Raw genomic sequence first — 22,737 nt, forward strand, 5'->3', positions numbered from 1 at the left:
CAAAGGTCTTTTCCTTAGATTAGGGGAGTGCAAAACTCAAGGCACAGGTTTAAGGTGAGAGGGGAAAGATTTAAAAGGGACCTGAGGGATAACATTTTCACACAGAGGGTGATTTGTATGTGGAATGAACTGCCAGAGGAAGTGACAATTACAAGTACAGTTACAAAATTTTAAAGGCACTTTGGCAGATACATAAATAGGAAAGGTTTAGAGATATATGAGCCAAATGCAGGCAAGTGGGACTAGTTAGTTTGGGAAGTCAGGTCGGCATGGGCGAGATGGACCAAAAGATCTGCTTCCGTGCTGTATGTCTCTGTGACTCTAAATCTCATGTCAGTATTGGTAATCACGAAGGTATCGTTGTCATAAAAGCCCATCTGGTTTTGTAATGATCTTTTAAGGAAAGAAATCTGCCACCCTCACCTGGCATGATCTACACGTGACTTCAAACCCTTAGCAATGTGGTTGACTTCTAATTGCCTTCTGCAATGGCCCAGCAAGCCACTGAGGCCAGTGACTCCAAAATCATCTGATGAAGAAAATAAAATAATTTTACATGCCTCATTTTTCTAAATTCCTAAATGTTGGCTTTGTCTACTTAATCTCTTTTCATAGGAGAATCCCCTCAACCCAGGAATCAGTCTAGTGAACTTTTGTTGTCTTTCATCCAAAGTTTCTTTTCTGGCAATTTAGTTTTTTAACTGTCGTGACAATAATATTTGGAAAAGTGTGTAGAAATTTATATGCAATTTGCAAAAAACATTTCTATGCTTTTGTTCTCAGGTAGCTGAACAACTGTTGTATGACCACTGGAAAAAGAACAATATAGAATTGCGTAAGGTGAGTAGTGAGGCTATCTCTCTTGTATCTGTCTCGATTATCTATTAATGTCTGCGCTAGTAGTCTTGGTGGATAACAGCATCAGTCCTTTAAGGAAATGCTGTGAAAGGGCATTTAAAAGATTTTTCTTGTAGTTGCAAAGTCCTAATACAGATATATTAGTTAGATCCAAGAGTCTTCCTTTCTCGTTCAAAGCTCCATAGCAAGAATCAAAAGAACGCCTGCTCCTTGTGAGAGATTCAGGACCAAGCTATAGAGTGCATTTTTGTTAAAAATAGGAAGTGACTGCAAGGAGATCGGCATCAGAACATTAGTCCAAATCATTTGTGCAAACTCATTTGATCTGATGTGGTGTATCTTCTGTGAAAATTGAAAAGCAACAATTCTCACTGAGAAGAATTTTGGAAACTCTTAATCCAATCCTGGTTCATATCTAAGAGTTTTCCCCCAGGTGTGTTTCTCCTTTCCTAAAGACATTCATGTTGAGTTATGGATCTACTTACACTGACTGCTACCCAATATCTCATTAAACTTATTATTCTACACTTCTGTGCCAAGATATTGGGTGTTGCTTGTTTTTTCAATCTTGGGATAATGCAGCACAGTGAAACCAGACCCTTTCTTTGTCTAGTGTTTCCTCAAGTATATTTTCCAGCAAGAGTTAATGGATTGTGATTAGGAGTGAGAACTTTTGATACTGTCTAGGCTTTCTGAAGTAATGTGTGAAGTCATTACAAAAAGAACTGGTCAAAAATAAATTAGACACATAAAGGCTTTATGGTTTTTTTTTGTTTCATCTTGGCTCAGCTGCATCGTCCTAATTCTCCTGCTGTTCAAGATGAACTTTTTTGTGTTTCAATTGGGTCCCTAGTTTGCTTATAATGAAGAATAGGACTGAGAGTTTTGGGACTGGACTTCTGTAAAATTCACACCAACAAACCAAATGACACAGACAGCAATAAAAGCAAAAATATCTGAAGAAGAGTCACACTGAACTTGAAATGTTAACTCTGTGTCTTTCTCCACAAATGCTGAATTTCTCCAGTTTTTGTTCTTATGATACAGAGAGCAATACAGCTGATAGTTCTAACTCCAGGTGAGGTCTTAAAATGTGAAACTCAGGCAATGTTTGCAGTGAAGATTTGTCTCTGGAATACTGGACTTTTACATTTTTCATCCCATTAATAATATTGAAAAAGCAAGAATTTATTTGAACTCTGGAAAGTCTGAGATGTGTGCTTATGTGCTCTGAAAATAAGCTTGGAAAAACTGATATGGTTGCATGTGGAGCAGAACAGAGTATAGTAGTTGGGACTATAATCAGAGAACTGAGCTAGCTCAACACTGGAGCTCATTAAAGTAATTGTCTTAATTACCACTTTTAGGAGCCTTCTTTGAAATTGTATCATACTATAGTCGGGGCGATTTCACAAAATGATCGAATTGTTATGCAAAGATCAATTTGTTTGGTTATTGTCTATTTTGGATACAGATCGAGTCGGAATTACACAAGATGCATGTGACAGGCAGTTGGTCTTCACAGATCACAGAAAAACAGCAGGTAATTAAACCATTTGTTGAAATTTGAACTTAACAAGTCTGAACAAGCATTATAGAGTTGTATATGCAAGTTGAGGTTATGGATCTGATTCCAAGTTTAGGGCCTTGCCTTAGTTTTTTTTCCCCAAGTTTTGTGATGCTAAGCATTCCCAGAAGCAACCTTATATCTTCTGTTTTCGAGGTGTGTGTTTTAAGACTATGCCGCCCAATGTCTGACAGTGTAGTAACATAACCCTGATGCATAATAGTATTCACTCATAATCAGAACTGACATTTGTGTTGAACAGTTCAGATGCTTTATTTCAAACAATATGAATGCATACAGCAATTGTTATTTCTATATTTATACAGCAATTGTTATTTCTATATTTACACAGCAATTGTTATTTCTATATTTACATGTTCCCAAATAGTAGAGCTTTAAGCTCCCAACTGAATTTAGCAGAGAAGCTGGGGTAGAGAAGGAAAGAACAGAAATTTAGGTTCAAATGGATGTTGACAAAACAGTAATGACCAATTTATTTGGCTCTCTTGTTTTGCAAATTTAGAAAGAAGAGGCAGAGATGGAAGAGAAGAAAAGGTTAGAAAACAAATATGAAATTGCACGAAAGCAGGCCGTGGAACGAATGAAGCAGGAAGAGGAGCGGAGAAGACAGGAAGACCTGAAGCAGGCAGAAATTCTGCGACAACAAATGGAGGAGCTGCGTCTACGGGAGATTGAGGTGAGAACCATTCTGCTTCAGCCTGATTTTGATGCAAAAAGCTGGAGCTGTGTCAGAAATCCACTGGTTTTTGTTCAATGAGCAGATCCAATCAAACAGCACATTGTGACTTTGTCACTCCTGTATTATCATGATGGATGGATAAATCAAGGCCGATGTGTGACATGATGAATTGAGTATTCTTTTGCTATGTGTTGGCACTAGGAAGATAGATTGTAAGTAGAGCTGGCACATACCTACTTCTTAGCAGCTGGTTCAGGCAGCCAGTCTGCTGTGTTGTAATTATAAATGATTTACTCTGACTCTACAGCATAGTGATCCATGGGGAAATAAAAAGACACAAGGAGAGAATATCCTTAAAGCTATCAATCTATTTAATCAATAGCATAAACTGAAGTAATTAAATTGTTTTATTTATCTATGGGTAAAAAAGTACAAAATGATTAATGGACCTGAAGACATTGCTGAAAGACAAGTCCTGCATATTAATATAATGAGTACAGGTGTACCTTCGTATCGTTGGGTAATATGTTCCAAGACCTACCACAAATACCCGAAACTGCAGATAGTAGTGGACCCTATCATTTAAATGGGAAACTTACCTCCCCGGCAGCCCTCTGGAATTATTTCTGGAACGTTCTATTTTAGTTGATCAGCATGGGTCTCTTGTTTACCATTAGATTGGTGACTGTATAGTTGCTTAGAATTGTTATGGATTAGACAGCACACCTCAAAATATTTTAAGAAGGTAGCCCAGGCCCTAACATTTTCTTATTTTAAACGGAAATATAAAGTATCTGTTCCTGATGCAATGTGACTGGTCAAACCACACAATGTTAAGCAAAACACAATTTATTTAAACACTGTAGTTAAAATGCAACCAAAGAAGGAGGAATTTAGAATAACTTAACTCTACTGGAAGCTTAAACTTTATTGGAAACTTGACAAAATAATAGATACAATACCCATTACTAATTAACTGTACCAATGTAGTCACATCCCGTAAATGCACCCCTTGGCAAAAAGGCAAATTCAGACACATGCAGCTCTCCAATCCAGGAGGGAAAAAAACATTAAGACAAAATTCTGAGAGTGTAGCAGCCAAGAGACACTCACTGAAGCTTCCAACTCATTTGACACCCCAACAGCTTCTGCTTAAAGCTAAACCCAAAAACTAAAAATACCTAGAAAGCTTGGTTTGTGAGAGCTGGCCACACCCACGCTGTTTCCTTGATCCTCCCTTTTCAAAAAAGGACCCCAAGGTCTCTCAAGCTGTTTACTCAAGTGATGTTCAGTAGCTGCTCAGTGCCTCTGCTTTACATACTCTCTTGAAGAAAAGGACAAAATAACTTCTTGGAAGCCGCAGCATCATCACAGGATGTATTAATGTACATTGTCTTTTATGTGCTGTGGAAGACAAAATGTACAGTTTTAGTTTACAATTTCATGGGAGACCATGAAGAGAGTAGTATCTCTGGATGCCCTCAGTGGCTAAATAACTGACAATGTAAGTTTCTATACAAAAAAAGTAGTACTTTGGCAAAATATGCTAAGCAGAATTATGTAAAGTATACCAAACAAGAACAGCCCATTTGGTCCAAGTAGTTTATATCTTCGAGTAGTTAATGCCAAAGATTATGCTTGAGATTCTTCCCATCGTTCCTCCTTTAACTGTGAGCATAACCCTTTATGCACATTCTGCATATGTTCCTATCAGACTTCCCCTTAAATGTACCTACACTCTACCTCAACAACGTCATGTGATAGCAAGTTTGATGTTAGGTGAAGAAACTTCTTCTGAATGCCCAGTTGGATTTTTGGTGGCGATTAAATATTGATAGGCTTTAACTTTGTTTTTCCTCACAAGTATAAAGATTTTTTTCTGTCACTACACTATAAAAACATCGACTAATTTTGAACACCTCTATTTGGTAATTGCTTATGCCTTTCAGGAATAAAGAGACCAAGCGATTAATCCTTTCCTGTTAAGTATCATCTTACACTTCTAGTCTGGTCCTTTATAAATAATTTTTACACCCTTTCCTGTATCTGGTTAACTGATGTTCAATACACATTGAGCATATTGTCTCAACTTTGAAATTCTGCCCTTTTAGAAATAAACCTTGGGACTGGATTTACTTTGGTTATTGCCTTTCTGTTCTGCAATTTTCAGTTATTTGTACTCCCAAATTGACTTGCTGTCTACCTAATTTATTTTTTTTAACCTATCTTATTTTTCAAGTAATAAGTACCACATTATTCTCCTTAACAAAATGCAATACTTCATTCTTACCGCCATTGAATTTCGTTTGCCAATGATATCCCCATTCTGTAAGTTTTTAGATGTTGTTATCTGCTGCATGCCTCCTTCATTTTGACTGACGCTTCCAATGTGATGACTGCAAATTCAGAAATTGTGCTTTTGGTTCCAAACTCTAAATTGTTTGTATAATTGGTACCAAGAGTGGTCCAGAGATGATTCTTGGAGAATTATATTTTCCACCCTCTGTTTTTCTGGATAGCTACCTTTACATCTACTCTCTGCTTTCTCTCACAGCCAGCAGCTATCCACTCTGCTGTCCTTCTGCATGCACTCACTTAATGCATTAACAAATTAAATAATGCTCTGTCAAAAGCTTTTTAGACATTTAGGTAGGCTACATCTTTTCTGTTGCCCTTGTCTATTGGTTCTTCAGAAAAACAGATTGAAGTTGGCCAAACAAAGCTTCTCCTTTTGAAATCCACATTACCTCTTCATTTATTATATGTTTTGGTTTGTAGTTGTGTTTTGGTTTTCTCCTTTATTATGGATTTCATTATTTCTCCTGTTACCAGTGTTAAGCTGACTGGTCAAACAGTAATATAGCACAGAAACAAATCTTTCAGTCCAAATTGTCCACACTGACCAGACATCCCAATCTGACCTAGTCCATGTGCCAGCATTTGGCCCATGTGCCAGCATTTGGCCCATATCCCTTCCAATTTATATACCCATACAGATACCTTTCAAATGTTCTAATTGTAGCAACTTCCACCACTTCCTCTCATTGCTCATTCCATACACGTACCACCCTCTGTGGAAAAAGTTATCCCTTAGGTCCTTTTTAAATCTTTCACCTCTCACCTTAAATCTATGCCCTCTAGTTTTGAACCCCCCCCTACCTTGCAAAATAAACCTTGGCTATTTATGCCTCTCATGATTTTATAAATCTCAATAAGGTCACTCCTCAGCCTCTGATACTGCAGGGAAAAAAGATCCAACCTATTTATCCTCTTCCTGTAGTTCAAACCCGCCAGTTCTGGCACCATCGTTGCAAATCCTTTCTGCACCCTGTCAAATTTAACAACATCCTTCCTACAGAAGAGTTACCAGAATTGCACACAGTATTCTAAAAGTGGCCTCACTAATGTCCAGTACAGTCAAAACTTGATGCCCCAACTCCTATATTCAAGATTCTGACCAATGAAGGCAAGCATGCCAAAAGCCACCTTCACCACCCTGTCTACCTGCTACTTCACTTTCAAGGAACTATGGACCTGCACCCTTAGGTCTCTTTGTTCGGCAACACTGCCCAGGGCCCTACTATTAACTATATGGTAGTTCCCTGGACATGTTCGGTCTTTTGTCTTAAATAAAGGTCTGAAGGTTGATAGTACAGGAAAAAAAGATCTCGAGCAGTAACTGGAATCTTCATGAGAGGTCAGGACATAAATTGAGAAATGAATTGGTAAATGTGGATCATCTTCTGTGCTTAGCTATTTCAGTCCAATTTATCTTGTGGACCTTTTACATTTGGTGTCATTCCTTTTGCATTTCAGTAGCTGGGAATGTCTATATCTCTGCAAGTAAATTCCAGTACTTTTCAAGATGGACTAACCCTGACATTGTGAGAAACAGAAGCATTGTGGTTCATGTAAAAGTTGCACCTTTGTGTGAAGAGAGGTTGGGCCAAAATCACCTCTCTCCATCAACAGGCATTAGCATTGCTAGAGCGTGTTTGCTGAGCTCTGATTTCATCCAGATATGCTTTTTTCTCAGGCCAAAAATCTCAAGGCAGAACAGGAAAAACTGTTGAAACAACGATGGGAGCTGGAGAATCTGGAAGAGGAAAGGAAACAGTTGGAACAGCGACGAAAGAAGTCTGAGCTTGGGTGAGTACTAAACCAGGATTGCAATCAATTCGTTGGCTTGTTACTTATTACAGACTGTATTGAAGATTTTAGTAATTTTTGAAGATTTCTTCCCAGATGTCACTTCTCCCCTCCTGCCCCAGTACCTGTGAATGTGGCATGTTTCATTTACTCCTCAACCTCTTGAAGTGGCCATTTAAAGGTCACAACTATTTTGAGGGAGGATAATGAAATGCATTCTTAAATTTGCAAATTATGTTTAACAACCTTATTGTGAAGCAGTCGATTTCAGAAATGTGGGGATTTCCAGTGTGGACATGTGCAACATGAGATTCCTACCCACACCTATTCCCAAAAATCCTCGACAAGAAAAGCAAAATACTGCAGCAACAAAAAATCTGAATTTAAAATCAAAGTACTGAAGGAACTCAGCAGGGCTAGTAACTTGTGTGGAGAGAAAATAAGTTAACATCAAGAGTCCTATTTGATTTGTAACATTAAACGTGTTTTTTCTTCACAGCTGTTGCCTGATCTGATGGTTTCTACAGCACTTTGTTTTTGTCCCAATAATCCTCTATTCAGTTCTGCCTCTTCATTTCTATTAACCTGAGATTTCATGTTTTCTAATATACCATGTTTAAATAATATTCACTCTCTTCAGTTTCTTCAGTATTGAAGGAGAGACACCATTATGGTTTTTATTTTCTACATTACTTGAATAAATAGTCTCTTGATAAGTAATGTAGTCAAACTTTTTATAAAGTGGTTGCAGTGGTAATTGGATAAAAACTATTATCAAATGTCAGTAGGTTTATGCTAACCATTCTTGCCTGACACTTGAGTAAATTACCATCATGATCATTGTGGTTTACAAACTAAAGGTACATTGTACTGTTTTAAAAAAGACCTGACTGCATTTTTCATTCACCCAATTGTCAACTATAGTCTGACCCACTTTAGGATCCTTCCACCCATCATACTTTTCCTTGACTGTATCAATTAATTATTTTGTTCTTACATGTGTACTTTCTTGAACCAGTCTCTTGAAACTGCATAATTTGTCTTTTCCAATGTTTCCCTGGTTTAAGATTTGTAATAGTAGTAAAAATCTAAGGAAAATCATCCCTTCCTTGGATTTGGGAGACTTCCAGCTTGTGACATAGTGGGTTCTGATACAGACTTTTCTAATTACTAACTTTGTGTTTTCTATTTTTGCTTCAATGAATTAATTCTCATATTTTGTCTTCCTTTCCTTGACCATAAGTATTGCATTTGCTCACATCCTATGGGCGGCACGGTGGCACAGTGGTTAGCACTGCTGTGTGGAGTTTGCATGTTCTCCCCGTGTCTGCGTGGGTTTCCTCTGGGTGCTCCGGTTTCCTCCCAAAGTCAGGTGAATTGGCCATGCTAAATTGCCCGTAGTGTTAGGTAAGGGGTAAATGTAGGGGTATGGGTGGGTTGCGCTTCGGCGGGGCGGTGTGGACTTGTTGGGCCGAAGGGCCTGTTTCTACACTGTAAGTAATCTAATCTAATCTTCTCTTTGCAGCCGGATACTGAATCGTCAGTACAAGACGCAGATGAGGAGACGTGCACAGCAGATCCAAGAAGAATTGGTAAGAGTTCCTATGCTGCAGCATGTGAAGGTTCAAATAGAGTCATAGAGATGTACAGCATGGAAACAGACCTTTGGTCCAACCTGTCCATGCCGACCAGATATCTCAACCCAATCTAGTCCCATCTGCCAGCACCCAGCCCATATCCCTCCAAACCCTTCCTATTCATATACCCATCCAAATGCCTCTTAAATGTTGCAATTGTACCAGTCTCCACCACTTCCACCGGCAGCTCATTCCATACACGTACCACCCTCTGCATGAAAAGGTTGCCCCTTAGGTCTCTTTTATAGCTTTCCCCTCTCACCCGAAACCTATGCCCTCTAGTTCTGGACTCCCCGACCCCAGGGAAAAGACTTCGTCTATTTATTATATCCATGCCTCTCATAATTTTGTAAACCTCTATAATGTCACCCCTCAGCCTCTGACGCTCCAGGGAAAACAGCCCCAGCCTGTTCAGCCTCTCACTATAGCTCACATCCTATTTCATTAATAGTCTTACACCAATAGGCAAATATTGGCTCAAGCTTGTGTGTGATGCATAGAGTTGTTAAATGGCTTGACACTCACCAAGAAGAGGACAGGAGGGGAAAAAAAATTGAAAGTTTAAATTTCAATGAAAATACCAAGTAGAGCATTGTAAAGAACAATTGACTGTGGATTCATGATGTGGAGAAAACAAATAGAGCAGATTCAGGAAGAGTCCAGAGTAATTTACAAACAACAGGGGTCCTAGCATTGTTGCCTGCGGAACTACACTTATCTCCCGTCAGAAAAACACACTTCCACCACCACTCTCTGACTCCTATGACTAAGCCAGTTCTGTAACTATCTTACCAGCTCACTGCAGAACCCATATGACTTCACCTTTTATATCAGTCTGCCATGAGGGACCTTGTCAAAGGCAATGCTAAAGTCCATATAGACAACAGCTACTGCTACCCCGTCAATCATATTTGTCACTTCCACAAAAGAGTCAATCAAGTTTGTGAAACATAACCTTCCCTCCACAAAACTATGCCGTTCATATTTTTTCCAAATTTGAGTAAATCCTATCGCTAAGAATCTTCTCCAATAATTTCCCTTCCACTGATGTAAAGCTTACAAACTTGTAATTTTTGGATTATCCCTGTTGCCCTTCCTAAACAAAGGAGCAATGCAAGCTGTTCTCCAGACCTCTGGTACCTCTTCTGTGACTAAAGAAAATACAAGGATTTTGTACAGTCCCCAGGGATTTCCTCCCTCAGCATGTGGGATACATCCTGGGGACTTGTCTACCTTAATGGTTTTCAAAACAAGTGAGGACTGCAGATGCTGGAGATCAGATTCTTGCTCCTTGGATGCTGCCTGACCTGTTGTGCTTTTCCAGCACCACACTGGTTTTCAAAACATCCAACACCACTTTTTTATTTATGTTGACAGCCCCAAAATATCAACATACCCTCTCAAGGCTCACCATCCCCTGTGTCCTTCTCCTTTGTGAATTCAGATGCAAAGTATTCCTTAAGTACCTCACCCACTTCCTCTGGCTCTAACCATGAATTCCCTCCTTTGTGCTTGAGTGGGCATACTCTTTTCCCAAGCTAGCCTTTACTCCTTACATGTATATAAAATGCCTTGGGATTTTCCTTAATCCTGTTTCCCAAAGGCGTTTCATGGCCCATTTTAGCCCTCCTAATTCCTTATTTAAGTTCTTTCTTGCTAACTTTTTATTCTTTGATGACACTGTCTGTCTTCATTTTCATAAACCTTACCTATGCCTTCCTTCTCTTTTTGACTAAGCTCTCAATTTCTCTTTGTCATCTAAAGTTCCTGAATCTGGCCATCCTCATCCTTCATTTTCACAGGTTCATGCTTGTCCTGAACTCTAATCAGCTGGCCTTTAAAAGATTTGCCCTCAAACAGCCATGCCTAGTCTACATTCCCCAGTTCCTGCCAAATATTATAGTAGTTAGCCCTCTCCCAGTTTAGTACTTTCACCCAGGGATTACACTTATCCTTATCCATAAGTAACTTAAAACTTACAGAAAAGTATGATCGCTGTTCCCAAATTGCTCCCGGCTGAAACTTCGAGCACCTAACTGGTTGCATTCCCCAGCATCAGGTCTAGTATGAGCCCTTCCCTAGTTGGACTATTTACACATTGTTTCAAAAGCTATGCTATGCTGAACATATCTGATAAATTCCCTCTTCCAAACTTCTGCCACTAAGCAAGTCCCACTCAGTAAATGGGAAGTCGAAATCACCCACCACAACAACCCTGTTGTTTTTATATTTTTCCATAAACTTCCCACATATCTGCTTCTCCATTAGCCACTGTCTGTTGGGAGGCCTGTAGTACAATCCCATCAACATGATTTGCACCCTTCCTATTCCTGAGCTCTACCCATCACTGGATGAGCCCTCCAAGATTTCCTCCCACAGAACAATTGTGGTATTCTTCTTCATCAGTAACACAACTCCACCATCTCTTTTATATTCCTCCCTATCATGCCTAAATTATCTAAATCCCAGAACTTCTTGGAGAAGGTTGATCAAGATACTTAAAGTCATGAGGGGTCTAGGTGGAGAGAAACTCTTCCATTGGTGAAAGGATTGATTCCATGGTTCTTACTCTCCTTCCATCATCCTCTTCCTCCACCTTGTCTCACCCTACCTCTTCTGCTTCATGCCCTTTTAATCTGCCTCACTTTCCATCTTATCTCCCTTTGTTTCTCCCTGTGTCTGCAGGATGTTGTCCTCGAATTTAAGGGGTCACAAAATGAATGTCTCATGTGAGGAGTTAACATGAAATGTATGTCCACGTGTCGGAGTAGTCTGAACCATTGTGTCGTGAGATGAGAATGGAGATGTCTGTTCACCTTATGTGCTCCACCATGACTCCGTGCTTTCAAGCACACTTTATTGAGAATGGTCAAGTTCATACGCAGCACGATTGAATAGGAACAGCACATTTGTAGACACAGGAGGCATACCACGGCCTATAGCTGTGACTAGCCACACATGGAATTCAGGGAAATTTAGCAAGATGGATCAGAAACTGGCGGAGTAATAGGATACAAACAGTAATGGTAGAAAGCTATTTGAGTGACCGGAGGCCATGTCGAGCAGTGTACCAGAAAGACCAGTACTGGAACCCTTATTGTTTATTTTATATATATATATAAATAATTTAAAAAATGAAAATATGGGGGAATGTTGAGCAAATTTGCAGATGACACCAACATGTTGGAGGTTACAGGAACATATTGATATGTTGGTCAAATGGGCAGACTAGTAATAGATCAAATTTAACCCTGATAAGGGCAAGGGGATTGCACTTTGGAAGAAAAAACAAGATGAGCAAGTACTTAATGAAAGGCAGGACACAGGATAGCTTAGGGGAATAGAAGGATCTTGGGGTAATTATTCACAGATCCCTGAAGTCACCAGAGCACCATGATAGTTGAGAAGGCATAAAGGACACTTGCTTTTGAATATAAGAATACGGAGGTAATGTTGGAGTCGTACAGACGTTGGTCAGGCCACAGCTGGATAAATAATACTTTGAGACAACAGAAATAAAATAAACCATAATCATGTATGTAAATAACTACCTGAACTGTACTGTGGAACAGTCAGATAATTGCTGGAGGGTAGATCTTCTAGCTGCCCTTCCCTGCTGTAACACTTTGGAGCTCAAATGTGCTCTGCCAGCATTTGTGGGTTTTTTAAGCAGAGTTCTTCAGACACCCTTGTGATTCACTAGGGACCAGCTTAAACTCAACTGGATGGTTGATGGCTGTTCAAGGCAATTGTTACCTATCATGTCTTGACAGACATCCTGTGGGGGAGAAAAGGACCAAGTGGGTAGGGGAGCAGCCTGTATTTTTCCCCTCAACCCCCTGGCCCCCTGTTTCAAATGGCAATCTGAAGTAACTGAAAATGTGAACATTGCTCTTGGAACCAATTGCACAGTGCTGTGCATTTTTCATTATTGGATTATAGACTGGTGCCTATTGTTGTACTGTTGGTTGATTTTGTTGCCAATGAGGATCTAACTCTCATTTGACGATCCTTTTCAGGAATACCAAGTCCACCTTTTTATGGGTTTTAGTGCATTTTGCACTGTGCAGTTCTCTTGTATTATTTTTCTGTCTGCAGGAGATGGATCGCCAATTTCTTGCATCTCTTATTGAAAAAGACGAGGCAGATCAACAACTGCAGTCAGCGAGGCGTGAACAGGCTATAGCCGATGCTGCATGGATGAAGAAAGTCATTGAGGAACAGCTTCAGTTGGAGAGAGAGCGTGAGGCGGAGTTGGACACTGTCTTCAGGTCTGACGTGATCATTTGAGTTAAAAATGTTCCACTTATTTTGTTGGTAGACAAGCAGGAGGCTGGAAGACCACAGCAGGCCAGGCAACATCAGGAGGTGGAGAGGTTGACATTTCAGATGTAACTTGTTGGCAAGTAATTGTATTGGAAGGAAAAGGATAAAGAGATTATTACATCCTTCCCTCTATCATAGCCGCATGAATTAATTGAACCTTCCACTTATTGATGAGCATTATATCTACTGGATATTTTTATCAGATGTTGGTAGTTTCTGGCTAAAGAGTGCTCTAGTTATAATCAATTATTTGCTAGCAAATAATCATGAGTGTAAAGTTACAGAATAGGACAGTTTATAACCAGACATTTTTTAAACTTTATGATTAGTGTCTCAAATCGCTGCACTTTCTGCAATTTTTCTGAGGAGCCTTTGAAATTTTTAGTGAGTTTAAGTTTGAACACTATTTTTCTTTCCTCCACATGTTCCATCTTTATCAACCAAAAGCACAAATCTAGTCAGAAATGCAAGATGGCAAATCTTCCAGAGTAAACAGACTTTAAGAAACAATTCCTGTTCCAAAATACTTAAAAGCCATTAAAAGACCATTCTCTAGAGTGTACATCACAATCAAAATCTATATTCTGTTTAAATTTAATAAAATTTGTATATTTATGTTCTCCAACTCAATGAAAGGAAAAATCTAATTGGAAACACAAGCCACGTTTCCATGATAGTGCAGTGTAAATTAGAATAGAACCTTTTTGGGTTAGAAATAACATTAATTTCCTTTACTTTTGAGAACCTTTATAAGTAGAATGTGACTTGGCTGTGGTTGTGTTGTAGGAATTAATCTGTGGGGCGGGGACCGCTGCTGTGGAGGTGATTTTCTCAATTTTCAATGTAACATGTTGCAGCTACAATATGTATTAGTTCATTGCAGCACTTAAAGTGTAGGATGAATAAACAGGCTTTTAAGTTTGCAACAAAATCCTTCTGATTCCAGGGAAGAGGCCCAACGGATGTGGCAAAAACGAGAAGAGGAGTGGGAAAGAGAGAGGCAAGCAAGAATGCGTTTAATGCAGGAGGTATGGAGGTCCTGTTCCTTGCTTGACTTTGCGAAGATTAATTGTTTGAACATGTCAAATTATTGCGTATGTAGATATTCGCTCAGATATTCCGATTATCATCAGAACAGATTCAACCAAGTTCCGCTTTAAAATTACCCACTTACTAATCGGCCAAGACTTCAAGTCTGAGCTCTCCTGGATGCATCCAGCAGAGGAAACCAGGGGAAAAAAAATCAATTCAGCTCAGGAGTAGGGTTGCGTGCCAAGGAACCTGACTTTTTGCAACAATTGTTGCCATGTTTTAGGAGTTGAAGTCAGAAAGGCCATTTGACAATGAGTGAGAAAGGAAGTGTGTACAATAGTGGGTGGCACGGTGGCACAGTGGTTAGCACTGCTGCCTCACAGCGCCAGGGACCCGGGTTCAATTCCCGACTCAGGTGACTGACTGTGTGGAGTTTACACGTTCTCCCCGTGTCTGCGTGGGTTTCCTCTGGGTGCTCCGGTTTCCTCCCGATGTGCAGGTCAGGTGAATTGGCCATGCTAAATTGCCTGTAGTGTTAGGTAAAGGGGTAAATGTAGGGGAATGGGTGGGTGTGGACTTGTTGGGCCGAAGGGCCTGTTTCCACACTGTAAGTAATCTAATCTAATCTAATCTAATAAGTGAGGGAGTACTGTGCTAGGTGGTTAGGGTGCCAAGTAGGTAAGGGGGTAAGGCTACAGGTAAGTGGATGAGTGCGTATGTAGGTTAGGTTGAGTGGGGGTGGTGTAAATTCCAGCAGGGTTGAGGCAGAGTGGGCAGGCTTTGGACCATGCTGGGGTTTGGCTGGAATGCGGAGGGATAGTGTCATGTTGAATGAAATTGTGCTGTTGGTTCTACCAGGAGCAGGGGGGCAGATTAAGCCAGCCTCACAAATGCAATGTGTTGTTGATGTACATTCCTCCTTGCATTTTTGAATGTGGGCCTCTTAATAAGGCACCTTATTTACAAACATTAAACTCTTCAGAATAAATGACCAGTTCTAATGAGTTTGCTAAATATCTTTTGATCAATACTTCAGGGCAATTGGTGAAACATCAAACTGCATATCCAGCATAACAGCTGTTCACAATAAGCAAGATACTGACCAAAGTCACACGCCTTTGCCAATTGTCTTAACCCAATCAAAAATCCTGATACAGATTGCTCTGGTTCTCGAATTGCCAAGTAAAATCGATCATGACTCAAAATTACAGGAGGCTTGGGGTCATGGTATTCCTTAATCAAATTCATAAACTCTTGAAAGGTTTTAGTATCTGGCACTTCAGGGAAAATTAGGCTCCTAATAATTGAAAAACCAAGAGTTCAAAAGCTGTTGCTTTTCATGTGCCCCAGTGTCATTTGCCCAGACAAAATAATACATTCTTTTCATGTACCGAGCCCAGTCTTTGACGGTAGGATTGAACGAGTCAAGCTTCCCAAATAACAGCATGGTGCCAGAAATGTTTACCCCAACTCAAAGGCAACTGTTGCAAGCGAATTTCTCTTATTGCTACTGAAATAATTCCACAGTATCTCGGCACCCTTTATGTACCTTGATGCAGCTCCCTCAGAGCAAGTCTGACATTCCTGTTTATATCTGTCAGCCAGGGCTCCCTGTTTTGGGGCTGTTAATCTGGTCCAATTAGGGAACTCATTACAATTGCTACATTCATCTTTTATAGAAGTACACTATCGATGCTAATTGTTTGAAGAATGGTTATTTGTTTCGGGTACCTTGAGGTTGGGGGGGGGGGGCGGGGGTGCAATCTGAAGCTGTAAGGAACATTGGCTGACAGAGAATTACACAGTTCCCTTTTGAATAAAAATTATTCAGAGGATGTGAATGCTGCTGTATGCACCAGCTTTTACTGTTTATCACTGTTTCCCTTGAGAAGGTTGTAGTGAGCTTTCTTCATGAACCAAAGAAGTGCGAATGCAGGAAATTCATAACAAAACCGAAATTGCTGAAGAAACTCAGCAGGTCTTGCAGCATCTGTGGAGAGAAAGCAGAGTTAATGTTTCAGTGATTCTTATTCAGAACTGAATGTTGCTTAGAAAACGTTGATATATGTGCAGAAAGTGGTGAGTGAATGATAGGTGCAGTTAGAGCCCAGAGAGAGAGAGAGAGCAGCAGTTGGGCAGACAAGAAGTTCAGTAATGGGGACCATTAGTAGCTGACAATGGGTTGTTTGTCATAGCAGCCCATGTGGTGACGAGATTAGAGTGGTGCTGGAAAAGCACAGCAGGTCAGGCAGCATCTGAGGAGTAGGAAAATCGGCATTTCGGGCAGGAGCCCTTCATCAGGAATGAGACTGGAAGCCTCGGGGGTGGGGCTAGGGAGAAGGTTGTAGAGAGTGGAGTAAGTGGATGGAGGAAGGAGTTTCCATCCCTAAAGGACATCAGTGAACCAGATTCATGGGCATCATCACTCTCTTAATTCCAGATTTTTTTTGTTTCATTTAAATTCCATCATCTGCCAATGCAGGATTCGAATCTGCGTCCCCAGAACATTACCTGCGTCTCTGGATTAACATACCAGTGACAATACCACTAGGCCATCGCCATCCCTTTATTTTAGTCCCCATTAGCAGCTATTGATTCTCCCAGGCTGACATTTACTAATTCCTTTGTCTAGCTATTATTCTGGGCTCCATCTCCACATTTGTTACTCTCCCTCCCTTCCACACTCCAACTTCAGCATATATAGTTACCTTTTACTCGCTACCATCAGTTCTGAAGAAGAGTCATGGAACCAAAACATTAACGTTGCTTTCTCTTCACAGATGCTACCAGACCTCTTGAATTTCTCCAGCAATTTCTGTTTTGTTTCAAACATAGATGTGATGATGTATCTGCTTCCCTTGTTCTTCCAGATGATAAATTGCAAGGTTGGAAGATATTTTGAAAGTGTCTAAGACAGACTATTGAGACAGTTCGCTTTTCTACTTGTCCACAGTTGTTTGAAGGATTACTAGATGTTACTCAAAGCTATAGCTCAGCTGGTATCTCTATGCCCTTTCTACATAGTTAAAAATCACACAACACCAGGTTATAGTCCAACAGGTTTAATTGGAAGCATTAGCTTTCGGAGCGACGCTCCTTCATCAGGTGGTTGTCGAGCGGCGGTCCAAAAGCTAGTGCTTCTAATTAAACCTGTTGGACTATAACCTGGTGTTGTGTGATATTTAACTTTGTACACCCAGTCCAACACTGGCATCTCCAAATACTTTCTATATAGTCATACTTAAGTCTGTTCCGACATGTACCATTTTGCCTTTGCATTTTGGTCTGAAAGTTCTTCAGCAGCTTTTCCAGGAGATTACTGAAAGTCCTGAAGAAACTGTATAGATGGCTGAAAATAATCAGACACGTCTACTAATGGTACAAAACAGGGATGAGCTAAAACTTCCCAGAGTTTGTAGGGAACTAAATAGTATTAGACTGTAAAGTCGCTCAGAGAGTTCATAAATTAACTACTGTGAGAAATGGAAGAAATATCACAGTCCTGCTGTTGGGATGTGGAATGATATTAGGCTTAAGGTATAAATTGTCAGACAGATTAAAAGGGGTATTACCTAACCTTAAAACCTAACTTGAAAAGTTTTGCACCTGTCCAGTACAGTTTATTTTAAGTAGAGTATTTAATGTGATCATCTCTTGTTAGGTATTTGTAGGACGACAGCAGCAAATCTTGGAGCGGCTTGATATGAATCGACGCGCTCAGGAGGAATCAGTTCAGCGTCGCGAGGACTTGATCCGGGAGCTAGAGGAACTGAAAGAAACAACAAAGCGTGAGAAAGAGGAAGAGGAAGAGCTGAAAACTGCTCGCAAGGAGGAACTTGCAGCACAGGTTTCATCTTCAAATCTATTGATTAACAAGCATTAATCGTCTGAGTATGGTCCTGATGGATGTACTTTGACCATTGTATCTTATTTAAGTGAGTCAGTGTACAAGGATGAATTGTTCCTCAGACTTACTGAGCACAGCCATACGCCAAAGATTATTTACACGGTCAATGAAATTAGTTGATTTTTGTCACAATCATGCTAAAATTGGCTTCAGTGAATCAACCAGGGAAACACACTGTGGTGCAAATGGCAGTAAAATGTAAGTTCCCTCCTGTTTTTTTCACACAATGAGTTGACGGAACAACGAGGAGAGGCCAACACTTGCGGAAAGAAAGGAAAATTTGCAAGTGGATTTCCACTGCCTACCTCCCATCCACCCAATGCTGCATCTTCCAGTGCATCTTCAGGAGAACAGGAATCAGGGCGGAAGTATTGTCAATGATCAATCAGAGCTCTGTAATATTATAGTATAAAGTCCTACAGTTCTGTTTAAATTCCACCAAGATCTTGAAATCTCTGCTGTAATCTATGCAAAGATCTTTCATGCTATCGATAAGTAATTAACGAAAATACGGGACAACATAGGACTTTTTAATAACTATATTTTCTTATTTTTAACATAGGTTGAAGAGCGGAGGAGGCAGGAGCTGGACGAGTTACAACGCCAACAGGAAGAGGAAAACGAGGAAAGGCTTGAAGAAAGACAGCATGAAGAGATGCTTCAACATGAGGCCAAGCTGATGAGGCAGCGAGGCTATGAACCGAAGGTAACTATACACAGTGAAACTGGATGCCTGGAGCACTGCAAGGCCTCAGTTGGCAAAATGCTGTCTAAGGAGGATTTTGGGTAAACCAAGATGGAGGATGGGAAAAATTTCTGGCTGTAACAGCAGCCTTTTTTTTTGAGGTATTTTAGATGTTGGAGGTGATTTCCTCAAATTCCAGGAACAGCAATTGCTGTTTTATATGCTGTTGCATTGTTTAGGAACTTTTGGAAAAAAAAATCAAAACAACAGCACTTCTAAAAGGGAGAGGAACAGACAAACAGACAATGGTGAGGTCAGTGCAGAAGAGAGAGGGAGAGAAAGAAACCCACATTGCTAACTGACAGAGCAGTGAACCTGCACAGTCACTGCCTTGCTGTTTGAATTCATGTATCATTGGACATTGGAGTGCGTGTGGGAAAATTAACAAAGTGAAATTTACAACTAATCTTGAAGGAACCTGTTTGGGAAAGGTCACAGCACATAGCAACAGATACATGGCTGGATGGGTATATGAATAGAAAGGGTTTGGAGGGATATGGGCCAGGTGCTGGCAAGTGGGAGTAGATTGGGTTGGGATATCTGGTCGGCATGGACGGGTTGGACAGAACGATCTGTTTCTGTGCTGTATATCTCTATGACTCTATGATACTGAGATACTGATAGTCTAAGCTATCCTATCTTTTAAAAAAGTGAAAGCCTGATTTTTATTGCTCTTTTTTTATATTTTATTAGATGTTCCACCGACCAAGAATAGCCTGGACATAGCTCAGAAGCTGTGAAATATAAGACCAGCTTGTGAAAACTGAGCCTTGCCTTGGAATGGATTGAGTATCTGAATCAAATCCTTGTTACTTTGATTCTCTCAATGTAACCAGACAGAGCCAAGTTTTCATTCTCTTTATCTGACAGATCTGGTTGTCGATAATTTACACTTAGGAAAAGAAGAGGCTTAACTCAGAAGTTTCGGCTGAAGTACATGTTAAACCACAGAGGTGATCAAATCTCTAAGGATCTCACTAACTCAACACATTGCTGGCCTGAGATTAGTACATATTAAATATAAATGGTTCACAGGACTTACCCCTTGTTTGTTGCCTGGAAGATAGTTTGTTCTGTAATGGGTGTTTCTGGGTGGTTGGTAGACAACATTCATGTTATTCTGATATCCATATTGTGTAGGATCTAGAAATAATCCTCAACTACTTTAATCTACATTCTGAGAGATTCAGATCTGCTGTATTCCAATAGCTTTGCAATTTATGTCCCACATCACAATTGAAAGTTCTGCTGATAGATCATCTCAAGGACTTAATATGTTAATTGCAGAGTTAGTTAACGGAGTCTTACCCAGGGAGTCCCAGTCTTAATTGAGACTTGCATCACGGAGAAACCTAGAATACTCAGATTTTGTCTAGTTCATCGAGCAAATAAGTGAAAAAGCAGGAGGAGGGAAGAATGCAGAACTTCCTAACTGTGTTTCAAGTACATTTCATCTAGTTTTGACCAATTAACACGATTCATTGTGTGGAACTGAGGCACAACTCAACAGGAAGCAAAGTGCACAAAATGTTGACTAGGGGGTAGATATGAAACATTTATTTTGAGTTCAGGCAGCTTAGAAAAATTACCAGATAGTAAAATCTTCAATCCATAATGTTTCCTGATCAATTTATGTATGCAAGACCAGCCTAATTTGTTCTTGGCTGTAACACCAAATTCAAATGGCCAGTTATATAGGACCAAAAGATTTCATGACAATGTCTTGAATTTGAAGGCTTTTCATTTTTGTTGAAAGTCTGGACGTGAGCTTTAGCTTGAGAGTCTAGAAATATTGGAGCAGTGCAGAGATCGGTTTTATTTCCTGATGGCTTTCAGTTTCTCACTCACTTCCCATATTCGGAATTAACATTGCTGTGCAACACCAATTTATTTTTTGAGCTGGGTGATCACATTAATTATCAGGTAACAAGGCTTTTGCTTTGTTTTATGTGACTCAGATTCTCACTGTCCCTGCTGTTCCCTCACTTTTTGTTTTAATCTGGAAGGGAGGGGAAAAACAGGTAGAGAGATTGAGGAATGGGTTTGGAAGCTTGGGAAAGAAGATGATCAGGGATTGCAAGAGAGAGAAGATTGACATTAGTGCTGTGGAATAGGAGTGAATTAGGAGGCTAGCATACTATCAAGGAAGGGAGCACAGACTTAGGAAACAATGTGATTTAACAACATTTAACATACTTGGAGATTTCAGAATAGAAATGGTAACCTTTTTGGTAGATATCTAAATATTGATGCAAAATATGTTAATATTCTTAATTTAAAGATCTAGAGGACACAGCTGATTTCAGTTAACATTCCTGAACACAAGGTTAATGATAAATTATGCTTTTGTAATGAATTTTATAAGTTTGTTTTTACTTAATCAAGCTCTAACTTTTCAAAAAGTGTATGAGGTCATTTTCATTACAGAGCCAACATCTTCATCTGAAATTTCCTGCTGTGCTGTTTAATCCCTCAAATTAAAGACTATCAAGCTGAAAATGCTTAATTTTATTCACCCAACCAGTATCATTGGCTTCACATGCTGGGTGCATGTTTGTCTCGCTCTGAATATTTTAAAAAAGATTTCTGACTTCAGGAAGCGATTTCTGACCACATCAGAGGATCAGGAGGCAGACATGCTATGTTATCAACCCTTCATTCTGGCATGTGGCTGCTCCATCCTGTCACATTACTGAACAATTTGCCAGCTAAAACTGGGGAGGTAAAATGTTGGCTGGATAGGTCACAGTTGTAGATTGCTTGCTTACTTCTAGCAATGGGAATACATTACAAAGGCCCAGAGCAAAACAGGGATCAAAAGTGCAGATGTTAGTTGAGTTTTAATGTTGCCTATTTAACAGCTCCAATTTATCACTGAAAAGAGAGACAAGTTAATGAAACTGTATCTTGATCTTATCAGAACAATGCCAAACACTCAGATGATCACAACAATTTATACTGTAGGGGAAAGATTCCTTGGCAAGTTGCTTCTGATTGACCCGAGGTGTCACAAAACATCACTTTAGATTAAATTAGCTGCTAAGCAGTTGAAAATAGGATAGGTTTCATTTGGTATGAATCATTTTAACGTGGAAGGGCCATTTGGGTCATGCCTTTGGAAACATCTTCGAATCTTTTTTTGCTTGAGCATACTTTTATTGGCAAAATGCAATGTTCGAAAATGATTTTAATCTCTTCCTGAGTCAGATTTAATATAAATCAGAGCTGATGCAGAAATTAAACAAATATTTTTCAGAAAATATTGAGCAGCTTGGGCCTTTGAGGTCTTAGCTCTTTGTAAATAGCAGTGCAAGTCTTAAGTGTCATTTGGGTCTTGTCACAAAAATATTCCCATTGCTCAGTCTATCCACTTTTGATGGAACTAATCTGCGTGTGAAAGGTGACTTCACTTAATTAGGAACAGTCACTGTTCAAAGCTGTTTATCTAGTACAACACTCAGGAGTATTTTATAACCATTTAAATTTCAGACTATTAAAACCTTTAAAAGCTCTTCTAGTATAACCATTCAACTGATTAATTGCCAATTCGCTTGTACTCTTGATGGCTCTGAAATCTAGCCTGGGAAGCCAACAAGTGTGTCTTTACTTGCTTTCAGACTGAATTATTGATGTTTGTAATATAGCATTTAAGTTTATCAAAAGCTTCCCAGCTTTTGTTTTCTAGGCTTTGCACTTAGCATGTGACTTTTCATCATAGAGGCAATGATCATGAAACAGAAAAACACTTACAATTTGAAACTGTGAATGCTATTTATTTTAATTAGTTATTGTTTTATGAATAAAAGCTCATATGTG

At 39.7% G+C, this 22,737-nt stretch overlaps 1 protein-coding gene across 4 annotated transcripts in view; it reads left to right on the forward strand.

Moving 5' to 3' along the window:
* tchp (trichoplein, keratin filament binding) overlaps positions 1-22,737 on the forward strand; it is a 33,743-nt gene extending 11,006 nt beyond the window's left edge. For all 4 annotated transcript variants that reach the window (XM_072587905.1, XM_072587903.1, XM_072587901.1 and 1 more), the window contains 10 exons: positions 784-840; positions 2,333-2,401; positions 2,949-3,122; positions 7,162-7,274; positions 8,800-8,866; positions 13,010-13,182; positions 14,184-14,265; positions 17,931-18,116; positions 18,739-18,882; positions 19,615-22,737. In XM_072587905.1, the coding sequence (XP_072444006.1) occupies positions 784-840; positions 2,333-2,401; positions 2,949-3,122; positions 7,162-7,274; positions 8,800-8,866; positions 13,010-13,182; positions 14,184-14,265; positions 17,931-18,116; positions 18,739-18,882; positions 19,615-19,647 (1,098 nt within the window). In that variant the 3' untranslated portion in view covers positions 19,648-22,737. The remainder of the gene's footprint in view (positions 1-783; positions 841-2,332; positions 2,402-2,948; positions 3,123-7,161; positions 7,275-8,799; positions 8,867-13,009; positions 13,183-14,183; positions 14,266-17,930; positions 18,117-18,738; positions 18,883-19,614) is intronic.

This window comes from Chiloscyllium punctatum, chromosome 17, assembly GCF_047496795.1.
Source record: "Chiloscyllium punctatum isolate Juve2018m chromosome 17, sChiPun1.3, whole genome shotgun sequence".
NCBI classification, from domain to species: Eukaryota; Metazoa; Chordata; class Chondrichthyes; order Orectolobiformes; family Hemiscylliidae; genus Chiloscyllium; species Chiloscyllium punctatum.